This window comes from Heptranchias perlo, chromosome 20 (assembly GCF_035084215.1).
Source record: "Heptranchias perlo isolate sHepPer1 chromosome 20, sHepPer1.hap1, whole genome shotgun sequence".
NCBI classification, from domain to species: domain Eukaryota; kingdom Metazoa; phylum Chordata; class Chondrichthyes; order Hexanchiformes; family Hexanchidae; genus Heptranchias; species Heptranchias perlo.
The window spans coordinates 12,727,753-12,743,810 of NC_090344.1; the positions used below are offsets into that span (position 1 = coordinate 12,727,753).

The following is a 16,058-nucleotide window of genomic DNA, read 5'->3' on the forward strand; positions in this document are numbered from 1 at the left end:
AACATAGTTTAGTTTGGGCCAAAGCTAAGCATTTAAGATGTGTCAGTCTAAGGCAATTTAAGAAGAATGACAGAATTCATGAAAAGGATCTTTGTGAAGAAATGTGACTTAATTTGAAGACAGCATGTCTGGTTTTATATTGCAAATATGCTGAGAAAAGGGTGTACGGTAACAGCCGTGCAAGATTATCTTATCCCCAGTGATAAGAGATGGAGCCATTCACATTCCAGCTGGAGTCACCTACATTCCAGCCAGGATGAAGTGTATGTGGCGCAACGTTGCCATTTACTAATGCCGTTGGATATGACACACAACGATCACATGATAAAAGTCTTACAGTCAATAGGTGCAAAGCAAGTGACGTTACTTAGAAATTAACCATCCAGATGTATAAATATGACTGTACGTTAGAGTAAGTTGTGCTCAAGACTGCAAACTGCCTGATGAGCAGTCAGTTCGGACCACCCCGATGGATCACCTAAGTGTGGGTACATAGACACATTACTTGCATGTACTACTCAGTGTTCTGCCATTAATTAATAAACAGCTGTCAGATGTCCCAAGTCTCAAATCTGTTAATTTAATAAAGAAGAAGAAATAGGGACTGAAGCTGTTGTCTCCCACCTCTCAACATCGAATATTGTGCAACCAAACTGGTTACAAATAGTATGGGTACCTCTAGGTAGGTAGTGACAGATTGCAAACATTCACAGTTCGATAAAAGTAGAGTTCTAAACAGTGTTGGTATTAAATTTCTTCACCTTTTGGGTGAAAAGACAGAATTTTGCATGAATGCCCGCCATAATTCACCACTCACATTGGCTGACACATCCAATCAGAAGTCAGTTGTTATTTATCAATCCTATAACTTTGACAGGACATTTCAGATAGGTCAGTGCAATGGGCCTGAGAGACAGAATGTTCCATTTCCTCCAATGTGCTATAAAAATGGCTTGATCCGTGAAATGAGAGTCGTGCATTTTCATAGAGCAGACAAGGATGAGGCACTCGCTTCCCCTGCTTCGGAGTGGTCTCGCACTGTACCTCCTGTTTACTGGGCTTATATTATACCACCTGTTTACTGGGCTTTCTTTTTACCTCCTGTTTAATGGGCTTTCATTGTATTTCCTGTTTACTGGGCTTACTTTGTATTTCCTGTTTACTGCGCTTTCATTGTACCTCCTGTTTACTGACCTTTAATTATACCTCCTTTTGACTGGGCTTTCATGGTAGCTCATGTTGACTGGGCTTTCATGGCACCTCCTGTTTACTGGGCTTTGATGGCACCTCCTGTTTACTGGGCTTTCATTGTCCCTCCTGTTAACTGGGCTTTCATTGTACTTCCTGTTGACTGGACTTTAATTGTACCTCCTGTTCTCTGGGCTTCAATTGTACCTCCTGTTTACTGGGCTTTCACTGTACCTCCTGTTTACTGACCTTTCATTGTTTCTCCTGTTTACTGGGATTTCATTGTACCTCCTGTTGACTGGGCTTTCATTATAACTCCCGTTTCCTGGGCTTTCATGGCACCTCCTGTTTACTGGACTTTCATTGTGCATCCTGTTTACTGGGCTTACTGATCATCAGTCGTTTTACCCATTAACAGATTTGCCCAGTTTACTGTGGACAGAGTCTGTCTCATCCCATTGAAGTCGGCCTTGCCAAAGTTTAGAATCTTAGCAGCTGATTCACTTTTTTCCCTTTCAAACACTACATTGAACTCGATCATGTTATGATCACTATTGGTTAGATGTTCACGCACAGTTAAGCCGTTAACTAAATCTGGTTCATTAGTCATTACTAAATCTGGTGTGGCTTGCTCCCTTGTTGCCTCCAGGACATAATGCTGTAGAAATCTATCCCGGACACACTCAAGAAATTCACTACCTTTCTGACAGTTACTAGTCTGCTTTTCCAAATCTATGTGAAGGTTAAAGTCCCCCATTAAGACCACAATGCCTTTCTTGCACGCTTGTCTAATCTCTGCATTTATACAATCCATCACTTCAGAGCTGCTGCCAGGGCTCCTATATACAACTTCCACTATAGTCTTAGATCCTTTCCTATTTCTAAATTCAACCCATAAGGTATTTGTTGGCTGATTACCTCTCGTTATATCCTCCTTTATCATTGAAGTGATTTCATCTCTAAACATTAAGGCTACTCCTCCCCCTCTTCCATTTTCCCTATCTCTCCTGTAGACCTTATAACCCGGTATATTTAGTTTCCAATCCTGACCATCCTGCAGCCATGTCTCAGTAATAGCTATCATGTCATACCCTCCAATTTGAATTAGAACTTGTCGTTCATTTAATTTATTCCTTATACTCCGTGTATTTGTATATAGAGTTCTTTGTTGGGCCACACACCCTAGCCTGACCTTCAGCTTTGATGCTGGGTTAATCGCCTTACGCCTTCTAGTTTTTATTTTATCTGTCGTGCCTAAAGTACACTTTCTTTCCGCTGCTCTACGCTTTTCCCTTTCACTTGTTCTTGAACAACTGTTTGTACTATTTGTATTCTAAATTTCCCCTGGGTCTTCCCCTCTCTCGCTGCTCTCAACTTTATTCCCTTCTGACTCGTCGCTCAAGTACCAACGCCCCTGCCACTCTAGTTTAAACCTTCCCCAAAAGCACGAGCAAACACCCCCGCGAGGACATTGCTCCCGGTCCTGCTCGGGTGTAACCCGTCCCGCTTGTACAGGTCGCACCTTCCCCAGAACTGGTCCCAATGTCCCAGGAATCTAAATCCCTCCTTCCCACACCATCCCTGCAGCCACGCATTCATCCTGTGTATTCTCCTGTTCATATATTCAGTAGCACGTGGCACTGGTAGCAATCCCTCGATCACTACCTTTGAAGTCCTGCTTTTTAATTTATCTCCTAACTCCTTAAATTCACCTTGCAGGACCTCATCCGTTTTTTTTACCTATGTCGTTGGTACCAATATGGACCACGACTACTGGCTGTTCACCCTATCCCTCCAGAATGCCCTGCAGTCGCTCTGTGACATCCTGGACCCTAGCACCAGGGAGGCAACATACCATCCTGGAGTCACGTTTGCGGCCGCAGAAACGCCTATCTGTTCCCCTTACAATTGAATCCCCTATCACTATAGCCCTGCCACTCTTCTTCCTCCCCTCCTGTGCAGCAGAGCCATCCGTGGTGCCCCGAACTTGGCTCTTGCTGCTTTCCCATGATAAGCCATCTCCCCCAACAGTATCCAAAGCAGAATATCTGTTTGAGAGGGAGATGGCCCCAGCGGACTCCTGCTCTACCTGCCGAGTCCTTTTACTTTGCCTGGCGGTCACCCATTTCCTTTCTGCCTGCGTAATCTTTACCTGCGGTGTGACCACCTCACTGAACGTGCTATCCACGATAGTCTCAGCATCGCGTATGCTCCACAGTGAATCCACCCGCAGCTCCAGCTCCGAAATGCGGTTGGTCAGTAGCTGCAGCTGGACACTCTTCCTGCACACATGGTCGCCAGGGACACTGGTAGTGTCCATGACTTCCCACATAGTGCAGAAGGATCATATCACGGGTACCCCCTGTTTTCTGGGCTTTCATTGTACCGCCATTTCACTGCACTTTCATTGTACCTATTGTTGACTGGTCTTTCACTGTACCTCCTGTTGACTGGGCTTTCATTGTGCCTCCTGTTTACTGGGCGTCTACTGTACCTCCTGCTTACTGGGCTTTCATTGTATCCCCTGTTTACAGAGCTTTCATTGTACCACCTGTTTAGTGAGCTTTCATTGTATCTCCGGTTGACTGTGCTTTCATTGTACCTCCTGATGACTGGGTTTTCATTGTTTTTTCTGTTCACTGTGCTTTCATTGTATTTCCTGTTTAATGGGCTTTATTTGTATATCCGATTTACTGGGCTTTCATTGTAACACCTGTTGACTGCGCTTTCACAGTACCTCCTGTTTACTGGGTTTTCATTGTCCCTCCTGCTGACTGGGCTTTCGTTGTCCCTCCTGTTTACTCGGCTTTAATTTTGCCTCTTGTTTACTGGGCTTTCATTGTATTTGCTGTTTACTCGGCTTTTTTTATAACTCCTGTTTACTGGGTTTTCATTGTACCTCCTGCTGACTGGGTTTTCATTGCACCACCTGTTTACTAGGCTTTAATGTTGCCACTTGTTTACTGGGCTTTCATTGTACCTCCTGTTGACTGGGCTTTCACTTCACCTCCTGTTTACTGGGCTTTCATGTTGCCTCCTGTTTACTGGGCTTTCATTGTACCTCCTGTTGACTCGGCTTTCATTATACCTCCTGTTTACTGTGCTTTCAATGTACCTCCTGTTTACTGGGCTTTCATTGTACCTCTTGTTGACTGGGCTTTCATTGTACCTCCTGCTTACTAACCTTACAATGTACCTCCTGTTGACTGGGCTTTCATTGTGCGACCATTTCACTGCATTTTCATTGTATTTCCTTTTTAATGGGCTTTCTTTGTATATCCTGTTTACTGGGCTTTCACTGTACTTCCTGTTGACTGGGCTTTCATTGTAACTCCTGTTGACTGGGCTTTCATTGTACCTCCTGTTGACTGGGCTTTCAGTGTACCTCCTGTTAACTGATCTTATATTGTACCTCCTGTTGACTGGGCTTTCATTGTACTTCTTGTTCACTGGTGGTCAACATAAAAGGGAATCCAAAATTCTTTACAGGCATGTAAAAAGTAAACGGGTCGTAAGACGAGGGGTTGGGCCGACTGGAGGCCATAAAGGACATCTACTCATGGAGGCAGAGGGGATGGAGGAGGTACTAAATAAGTACTTTGCATCTGTCTTTACCAAGGAAGAAGATGCTGTCAGAGTCTCAGTAAAGGAAGATATCGTTGAGATACTGGATGGGCCAAAAATTGATAAAGAAGATGTACTAGAAAGACTTGCTGTAATTCAAGTAGATAAGTCACCCGGTCCGAATGGGATGCATCCTAGGCTGTTGAGGGAAGTAAGTGCAGAGGTACTGGCCATAATCTTCCAAACATCCGTAGATACAGGGGTGGTGCCGGACTGGAGAACTGCAAATGTTACACCCTTGTTCAAAAAATGATGTAAGGATAAACCCAGCAACTATAGGCCAGTCAGTTTAACCTCAGTGGTGGGGAAAATTTTCCCAACGATAATCCGGTAGAGAATTAACAATCACTTGGATGAGGGTGGATTGATTAGGGAAAACCAGTACGGATTTGTTAAAGGCAATTCGTGTTTAGCTAACCTGATAGAGTTTTTTGATGAGGTAACAGAAAGGGTAGATGAAGGCAATGCAGTTGATGTTGTGTATATGGACTTTCAAAAGGTGTTTGATAAAGTGCCGCACTGTAGGCTTATCATTAAGATTGCGGCCCATAGAATAAAGGGGGTAATGGCAACATGGGTGCATAATTGACTAAGGGAGCAGAAACAGAGGGTAGTGGTGAACTGTTGTTTTTTCGACTGGAGGGAGGTGTACAGCGGTGTTTCCCACGAGTCAATGCTGGGGCCACTGATTTTCTTGATATATATTATTGACTTGGACTTGGGTGTACAGGGCACAATTTCAAAATTTGCAGAAGACACAAAACTTGGAAGGATAGTAAACAGTGAGGAGGATAGTGATAGGCTTCAAGAGGAATGTAGACAGGCTGGTGGCATAGGCGGACACGTAGCAGATGAAATTTAACGCAGAAAAATGCGAAGTGATACATTTCGGTTGGAACAACGTGGAGAACCAATACAAACTAGAGGGCAAAACTCTGAAAGGGGTACATGAACAGAGAGATCTGGGGGTTTATGTGCACAAATCGTTGAAGGTGGCAGACAGGTTGAGAAATCAGTTCAAAAATCATACAGGATCCTGGGCTTTATAAATTGAGGCATAGCATACAAAATAATGGAAGTCATGAACCTTTATAAAACACTGGTTCTGCCACGACTGGATTATTGTGTATCGTTCTGGGCACCACACTTCAGGAAAGATGTGCAGGCTTAGAAAGAGTGCAGAAGAGATTTACCAGAATGATTCCAGGGTTGAGGGACTTTAGCTGTGTGGATGGACTGGAGAAGCTGGGGTTGTTCTCCTTGGAACAGAGACAGCTGCAAGGAGATTTGATAGAGGTATTCAAAATCATGAAGGGTCTGGACAGAGTGGATAGAGAGAAACTGTTCCCATTGGTGGAAGAGTCAATGACCAGAGGACATAGATTTAAGTTGATTGGCAAAAGAACCAAAGGTGACATGAGGAAAATCTTTTTGCACAGCGAGTGGTTAGGATCTGGAATGCATTGCCCGAGGGGGTGGTGGAGACAGATTCAATTATGGCCTTCAAAAGACAACTGGATAATCACTTGAAAGGAAAAAAAAAAGCAGGGCTTACGCGGAAAGGGCATTGGAGTAGGACGAGCTGGATTGTTCTTGCATAGAGCCGACGCGGACTTAATGGGCCTAATGTCCTCCTTCCTTGCTGCAACCTTTCTATGATTCTGAATACAAGGAGCAGTGGAAACCAAGCGTTATTTTAATATTTTGTTTCATTTAATCCCATCTCAATTCCAATAAAAGATAAAGAAACCCAGCAATATTTGTTTATTTTATTATATTCAATACCCATCACACTTTCAGTAAAAGGAGCAGTAGAAGCACAGCAATGTTTAATTATTTAATCCCCATCTCACTTTCAGTAAAAGGAGCAGTAGAAGCACAACAATGTTTGATTATTTAATCCCCATCTCACTTTCAGTAAAAGGAGCAGTAGAAGCACAGCAATGTTTGATTATTTAATCCCCATCACACTTTCAGTAAAAGGAGCAGTAGAAGCACAGCAGTGTTTGATTATTTAATCCAGATCTCACTTCCAGTAAAAAGACCGGTTGAAATCCAGCAGCATCGTTTTATTTTTTTATATTTTATCCCCGTCTAACTTCCAGGAAAATGAACAGTAGAAACGCACCAATGTTTGATTATTTTATTATATTTAGTACCCATCTCACTTCCAGTAAAAGGAGCTGTTCAATCCCATCAATGTTTGATTAATTTGTTATATTCAATACCTAGCTCACCTCCAGCAAAAAAGAGCAGTAGAAATGCAGCAATGTTTGATTATATTATTATATTTAATACCCATCTCAATTATAGGAAAAGGAGCAGTGGAATCCCAGATATATTTTGTTATTTTATTATAATTTATACCCATCCATCTTCCAGTAAAAGATGTAGAAAACCAGCAATATTTGATTATTTTATAATATTTAATACTCATTTCGCTTCCAGTAAATGGTTCAAAAGAAACCCAGCGTTCTTTTAATAATTTATTATAGTTAATACTCATCTCACTTCCAAAAAAGGCACAGTAGAAACCCAGCAATGTTTGGTAATTTTACTGTATTCAAAACCCATCTCTCTTCCACTAAAAGGAGCAATAGAAAGCCTGCAAGGTTTGCTTATTTTATTATATTTCATACCCATCTTACTTCAAGTCAAGGGAGCAGTAGAACAGCAGCAATATTGGATTTTTAAAATTATATTTAATACCCATCTCACTTCCAGTAAAAGGAGCAGTAGAAACCGAGCAATGTTTGATTACTTTATTGCATTTAATACCCATTTTAATTTCAGTAAATGGAATTGTAAAAACCCAGTAATGTTTGATTATTTTATTGCAGTTAATCTCCTTCTCTGATTCCAGTAATGGAGCAGTACCAACCTCTAATCTTTGATTGTTTTTCTACTGTGTAACATTCAATGTGTTACCCCGTAGACGAGCATTAAGCCCCTCAAATGATTAAATTTTAACTTTATTTAATCATCTTTTCATAATAGGTTAATAGAACACTGGAAAACTTGCAGCGTTTTCTTATTGTATCGAGTTTAAACCCGGAGTCATATCCAAGGAAAGAGGCAGCATGAATAATTGTAATCAGTGGTACACAACCTCTCCTCCCAAGAAATGAGCGGAATTGAATGGACCGTCCATTATATTCCTCGGCCGATTTTCTCTTTTGCATTGCCTTCAATAAAAGGGAAAATCCTTAAGGCGAATATTTGTCGGCGAGTTCCATGTCGTCTAATTTACACCATGTCCCAAAGTTAAAATTCGCTCCATTGTGACTTCCTCGTTTTAAATTTGAGCACATGTTTCATTAACTGCAGAACATATTTTGTCGGACAGAAACAAACTGAATCAGTTGTGTTAAATTAATTCCATTATTTCAGATCCGTAGTGTTTGGGCCATTTAACGTGTAGACATTAATCGGTCAAATTGCCGAATGTAGGGGAAGTGGGTCCCTTCAGAGCTGGAAAGATACACAGTCAACGACTGTGGTTTAACTTGAAATGGGTCCTCTGGATCAGGATCCAATGCAAGCCCCGAGGTAAGAGCGGGGCAGACGTTGGGGTACTTTTGACATTCATGCGATAGTGTGAGATGGGCGATAGCGAATATGACCCCGGTTTACATCTCTCCAGATGTTTGTCAATTGCCTTCAATGAAAATAAATTCATGAGAGATGTAAAACGAGCTGCCGATTTCCTATCGCCCATTTTAAACCATCGCAAAAAGTCAATACCCCCCCAAGTCAGTGAAATTAGGATAGGGAAGTGTATGTGAAAATAAGAATGTTATTTTAACTGGGTTTCAGCAAACCGAATACAAACTAGCAATACCCCAGTGTTAGGGAGTAGGATTTGGTAAACGTAGGGCCCAATGCTTCAGGGAAACCTGGAGAGTTCACACACAGCTTGACTCAGTAATTCTCAGAGACCCCGCCAGCGGGCACACAAAGGGAGTCAATATTACCTGGACATCGACCAGAAATCGTGTTTAAAATGTTTCACTTGAAGGGACCCAGGGAAAGTTTTATCAAAATTTTTCGGAGGGAGTGGAGTTGGTCAACAACACTTGGTTAAAGGGCAATTGTAACATCTTTAGGTAAATGATCAAACAGAGTAAACACATACCGAGGATCAGAAGAAATATAACCCTGAACAATCATGATGCTAAATACAACAACCAATTCTTCAGAAGTGAAATAGAGAGAAAGAATGGGTGTAATTGGTCTCGGGCATTAGCCCAACACGGACGATGGCGAATCGGCGGCCCGTTTTGCACTCGTCCCATTTTGCACTCCACCCGTCTTGAAATCCACCCGGTTTTCTTTACCATTCAGGTCAACCAAAGAGAAAATGGATTAGGTTGTATAATGAGCCATCGATTCCCATCGCCCGTTTTGCCCGATTCGCATCGCACATTTTGCCCAATTCGAATTGCTCAGTTTGCGTTATAAATGGGACGCCGATTCGCATCCCCTGATTTGCCCGACCGCCCGAGACCAATTTCACCTCCAACAATTCTGGAAAGAGGAATCTAAAGTAATTTCAAAACAAGGTAAATTGGTGCTCACAGAGATTAACATGAACATAGGATGGAGCAGAGCAGAACCACAAAACAGAACACTGTGAACTGAGTAGAGAACTTTAACATGAAGAGGGCAGAGGAGACGCTAACACATCAAAATAATTGGTGATTATAAAACCGATGATGCACTAAATGCTGACCACCCAACCCCATAGTAATTGTTCAGTAACATAAATATAATTGGAATTAATCATTTCGGCAAAAATAACTGAACTTCTGGAAAAGCGAATTAAAAAAAATAAAAGTGTACGGGAGGACACAGGGAGTACGGATAAAGGGAATATTTCTGATTGGCGGGATGTGGCAAGTGGCGTTCAGCACAGGTCTGTACTGGGGCCTCAGCTTTTCACCATATTTAGGACTGACTTGGATGAAGGAACAGAGAGTTGTATGAACTAGTTTGTAAATGACGCGAAGTGAGGAGGCACAATAAGTTGTGACGATGAAATAAGAAAGTTACAACCGTGCAAAAACCGATCAAGTGAATGGGGAAGTCTGTGGCAGGTGGAGCCCAATGTGAGCCAGTGGGAGGGCATATACTTCGGATCCAATAAAGACAATTCAGAATATTTCCTTAATGCTGAGAGACTAGGAATTGTGGAGGAGCAAATGGGTTTGGGTGCCCAGGCACAGACATTACTAAAAGCTAGTGCATAGTTACAAAATGTAATCAAAAAGGCCAATGAAATGTCGATCTTTATATCAAGGAGGCTGGAATGAAAAGTTGTGCTTCATTGTACAGAGTCTTGGTCAGAACCCATCTGGAGAACTGCCATCAGTCAATGGGCACTACATATCAGGAAGGATAGATTTTCATTGGAGAGTGTGCAGAGCAGATTCACCAACATGATACATAGAAACGTACATAGAAAAATAGAAAATAGGAGCAGGAGTAGGCCTTTCGGCCCTTCGAGCCTGCTCCGCCATTCAATATGATCATGGCTGATCCTCCATCTCAATACCATATTCTCGCTCTCTCCCCATACCCCTTGATGCCTTTTGTGTCTAGAAATCTATCTAGCTCCTTCTTAAATATATTCAGTGACTTGGCCTCTACAGCCTTCTGTGTGGAGAATTCCACAGGTTCACCACCCACTGAGTGAAGATATTTCTTCTCATCGCAGTCCTGATTGTCTTACCCTTATCCTGAGACTGTGACCCCTCGTTCTGGACCCCCGCACGCAGCCAGTGGAAACACCTTCGATGCATCCAGTCTGTCTAGCCCTGTCAGAATTTTATTCGTTTCCATAAGATTCCCTCTCATTCTTCTAAACTCGAGTGAATACTGGCCAAGTCGACCCAATCTCTCATCATATGACTGTCCTGCCATCCCAGGAATCAGTCTGATGAATCTTCGCTGCACTCCCTCTTTGGAAAGTAAATTCTTTCTTAGGTTCGGAGACCAAAACTGCACACAATACTCCAGGTGTGGTCACATCAAGGCCCAGTATAACTGCAGTAAGACACCCCTGCTCCTGTACTCAAATCCTCTTGCAATGAAGGCCAACATACCATTTGCCTTCCTAACTGCTTGCTGCACCTGCATGTTTGCTTTCAGTGGCTGGTGTACAAGTACACCCAGGTCCCTTTGTACAACAACACTTCCCAATTTATAACCATTTAAATAATACTCTGCCTTTCTGTTATTTTCTTCTGAAATGAATAACTTCACATTTATCCACATTATACTGCATCTGTCATGTATTTGCCCACTCACTCAATTTGTCTAAATCGCTTTGAAGCCTCTTTGCATCCTCCTCACAACTCACGATCCCAACTAGTTTTGTGTCATCAGCAAACTTGGAAATATAACATTGGTTCCCTCATCCAAATCATTGTTATATATTATGAATAGCTGGGGCCCTAAAAGTGATCCCTGCGCACCCCACTAGTCACTGCCTGCCACCCTGAAAAAAACCCATTCATTCCTACTCTTTGTTTCCTGTCTGTGAACCAATTTTCAATCCATGCCACTATATTACCCCCAATCCCCAATGCTTTAATTTTGCACACTCACCTCTTATGTGGGACTTTATCAAAGGCCTTCTGAAAATCCAAATAAACCACATCCACTGGTTCTCCCTTCTCCATTCTATCAATTACATGCTCAACGAACTCCAGTCAAACAAGATTTCCCTTTCAAAAATCCATGTTGACTTTGTCCAATCCCGTTGATATTTTCCAAGTGTCCTGTTATCAAATCATTTATAATAGACTCTAACATTTTCATAAGCATGATACTGGGGCTAAAAGGGTTAAATAATGAGGATAGGTTCCATAATTGTGATTTGTATTCCTTTGAGTTTGGAGTGTTGAGTAGTTATCCAATTCAGGTTTTTGAAATGGTCAAATGATTTAATGAGTCGATACAGGGAAAGAATTTCCCCTGATGTGGGAATCCAGAACAAGGGGCACAATCTTAAAGTTAGACCGAGGCCATTCAGGAGTGAAATCAGGAAGCACATTACATTCCCTCTCCTAAAAGGCAGTTTACATTTCAAGACTGAGATCAATAGATTTTTGTTGGGTCAGGGTATCAAGGGATATGGATCAAATGCGGGTAAATAGAATTGAGGTACAGATCAGCCATTACCGAATTGAATAGAGGAACAGGCTCAAGGGGCTGAATGGTCCACTCCTGTAACTATATTCCAGGAAGTGGTAATAGTAGTAGTATCAGCAGTAATAGTAGCAGTAGTAGGCGGAGTAGTAATAGTAGTAGTAATGATAGTGGTAGTTGTAGCAGCAGCACCAGTAATAGCAGTAGTAGTAGTAATAGTAGGAATAGCAGTAGTAGTAACACTCGTGCTAGCAGGTGTGCGACTGGTAATACTAGCTTCAGCATTAGTAAGGTTAATAATCTTAGCAGTATTGATATAATACTAGTGCTAGCAGTAGTAGTGGAGATAGTAGTCCGAGAAGTAGTAATAGTAATGGTAGTTCCAAAGGCGGTACTTGTAATAACATTTTGTTTTTGTTAAGCTGTAACCAGAAAAAATGTAAATCCACCATTCATGGTTACTATGACCATTATGACCTAATTAGTTTTTACCAATATTTTAATATTATTCATAATTGCTTTTGTACTTATTATTACTATTTAGATCACAGAGTGCTCAGACTGGTATCTGGGAGCAACTGATGTTCCGGCCGGGTTGAAGTGCTACACGGAGACCAGTGGGGGACGGTGTGTGATATTTACTTTGGTTTAGAAGACGCCAGTGTGGTCTGTCAGCACCTTCAGTGCGGGGCAGTAATCACAACTTTGGGGAGGGAACCGGCCCAGTGTCGAAGACAAACTACAGGTGCCGAGGGAACGAGTCCCGATTGTGGGATTGTCCGGTTTCCTCCTGGGATCAGATTAGATGCTCACATGGGAATGACGCCAGTGTTCTCTGCTCGGGTGAGTCCTCTCAGTCTATTGACCTGATTTTTCATTTGACACTAAGAGGATCTGAGTTGTGTTTGTCGATCGATTGTTCACAAGTAAATTAGTAATGCAACGAAGGGTTTTAAACCATTACATGTTTAATAGATGAATGTCTCGAGTTACGATGTTTATCTCTGTCCGTGTGAATCCAGAGCATTATCCCCAATCCGCCACCAAGAGGTATTGAATCTCCAAACTCCCTCAAACAGCCCGGGGGACCACTGCTATAGGATAGAAATGCTGCACCAGTATTCAAACCTGTATAACGGTTACCGGCTAAAATTATAAAATTATAACACTTTGAAGAGATTCGATATGGTCGATGCAGAGAAGATGTTTCCACTTATTTGGGAGTCCAAAACTAGGGGCCATCAAAATAAGATTATCACTAATAAATCCAATAAGGATTTCAGTAGAATCTTCTTCACCCAGAGAGTGGTTGGAATGTGGAATTCGCTACAACAAGGAGTGGTCGAGGCGACTAGCATAGATGTATTTTAGGGGAAGGTGGATAAACACATGAGCGAGAATGGAAAAGAAGGATATGCTGATGGGGTTAGATGAAGTAGGGAGGGAGGAGGCTCGTATAGAGCATAAACATTGGCATAGACCTGCGGGGCCGAATGGCCTGATTCTGTGCTGTACATTCTATGTAATTGATAACCATTACACAGAATGTAATATAATGAATGGTGAGTGAAAGATCTCATCATTTACATCAGTGTACTGTACCTCTGATTATTTCACGGACTTTACACTTTTCCTTGTGTCCTGGATAACATTTATCCCTCAACCAGCACCACCATCTGGTCCGTTATTTCAGTGCTTTTTTCAGAGCAAATCGTCTCCAGCGTTCAATACATTGGAACAGAAGAACACGTGGACAGGAAGAGGCCCTTCAGCCCCTCGGGCCTGTCCCGCCGTTATAGCAGTGATTACAATCAAAAGTACTTCATTGGCTGTGAAGCGCTTTGGGACGTCATGGGAAGCGCTCTATGAATTAAAACATCTGTCTGTTTCTCTCCATATTGGATAAGATGAACTGTGAGCAGTCGGGAGCTCCTGCCTTCGATCACAGCACTTATAAATAGCCGGCCTGGGTAGCTCGCCCTCCAGTTTGTGTTTCTCCCTTTCCCCGGATTAGCCACTGGCAGCTTCCCGGCATCTCTTTAAACTCGTTTCACTGAGAAAAGGGAATGGGGAGAGGATCCGCCCACAGTCCGTGTGGCTAATTATTAGAGAGACTTTAATCATTAACATTAATAATAACTGTCCGGTGAGAGTTAGTAAATTGTGGGATATTTTTATTTCAGTTGAACCGATTTTCTCAATGTGTTTCTTTTTGTAGATGAAGGTTGGCCGCCGAGACTGACCAATGGGGAAAGCCGCTGTGACGGGCGAGTGGAGATTTACTACAACGGCAGCTGGGGGCGAGTGTGGGATAATATCTGGAATTTAAATGATGCCAACGTGGTCTGCAGACAGTTGGACTGCGGCTATGCGATATCCGCTTATAACTCGTCAAAGTACGGAGAGGGTGAAGGGCCCGTGTGGGTGAATGATGTCCAGTGTGACGGATACGAGTCACAGCTTCGGAGCTGCAGCTCATTCACTTTAAATCCGCTTCTCACTGACAGCATCGGCGTAGGGGTCCTGTGTTCAGGTGAACAAATGGTTAACTTTGACAGAACCATAAAGGGGAATTTCTAAACTGCTGAGAAAAGTCGTGCAGGTCAGGATACAGGCAGCAGAGTTTTGGATGAGCTGAAGGTTATGGAGTGTGGAATTTGGGAGTCCGGCCCGGAGAGCATTGGAATATGATTCTGATGGTAACAAAGATATGGATGGGAGTTTCAGCGGCAGATGGGCTGCGGCAGGGCCGGAGGTGAGCGATGTTAAAGAGGTGGAAGTACGTTGTATTTGTGACGGACAGCAGATGTGATTGGAAGATCAGCTCGGGGGTCACATTGTCTGGGGTTGTTCTGGTTCAAGATGAATTATGCAATATGTAAGTTTGGACAGATGTTTAGGGTTGTACTGGCGTAAGTTGGATTATGCAGTATGTAAGTGTAGACAGATGTTTTGAGGTTGTCCGGCTGTAAATTCAATTATGCAGCTTATAGGTGTAGACAGATGTTTTGGGTTGTACTGGTATGTTGAGTTCTGCAGTGTGTAATTGTAGGCAGATGTTCTGGAGTGTACTTGTGTAAGTTGCATTATTCAGGATGTGAATGTAGGCAGATGTTTTGACCTAATGCTGTAAGTTGCATTAATCAGCCTGTATATGTAGAGGGTTTGTACCAGTTTAACTTCCATTACCCAGCATGCAAGTACAGTCAGATGCTCTGTGGTTGTACTGGTGTTAAGTTCCATTGTGCAGTATGTAAGTGCAGACAGACGTTCTGGGGTCTTATTGGTATAAGTTGCATTATGAGGTATATAATTGTAAACAGATGCTTTGGGGTTGTTCAATTGTAAGTTGGATTATGCAGCATATAAGTGTAGACAGATTTGCTGGGGCCTTATTGGCGTAAGTTGCATTATGAAGTATGTTATTGTGGACAGATGTTCTGGGGTTGTACAAGTCTAAGTTGCAGTATGCAGCATATAAGTTTGGACAGATGTTCTACCGTTGTACTGCCGTGAGTTACATTATGAGGTATGTAAGAATAGGCAGATTTTCCGGGGTATTGTTTCATTTTTCTATGTAAGGGGCATAACAAAGCTTCAGGAAACTTTTCTTTAGCTGAAGAAGCAATTGTTGAATAGAGTGATGAGATTGATATCTATTGAAAGTATAATCCTCCTGTATTGTCCAACAGATCACGTGCAGATAAGACTGTCTGACGGTGGAAGCCCATGTGCTGGGCGAGTGGAGGTTTATTACAGTGGGACCTGGGGCTCAGTTTGTGATGATTCCTGGGACTTGGTCGACGCTGACGTGGTTTGCAGACAGCTGGGTTGTGGAAACGCGTTGGAGGCGGCACTTCCTGCTTCTTGTGGACAAGGTTCAGGCCCAGTTTGGTTGGATGAACTGAGCTGCTCGGGTAAGGAATCGTTTCTCTGGGACTGTCCCTCAGCACCGTGGGGTCAACACGACTGTGCTCATAAAGAAGATGTGAGGGTGGTGTGTTCACGTAAGGGCGCTTTCAATCTGTTCATTTTCTGCAGTGTTATACGTGAAGCTTCACTCGGGAGATTTCTGAAATAATTACCGGCCACCA

At 42.6% G+C, this 16,058-nt stretch overlaps 1 protein-coding gene across 1 annotated transcript in view; it reads left to right on the plus strand.

Moving 5' to 3' along the window:
• Nucleotides 1-16,058, plus strand: part of LOC137335922 (deleted in malignant brain tumors 1 protein-like) — a 36,063-nt gene that overhangs the window by 121 nt on the left and 19,884 nt on the right. The window contains 2 exon segments of the mRNA XM_068001437.1: nt 14,183-14,497; nt 15,657-15,971. Coding sequence (XP_067857538.1) covers nt 14,183-14,497; nt 15,657-15,971 — 630 coding nt within the window.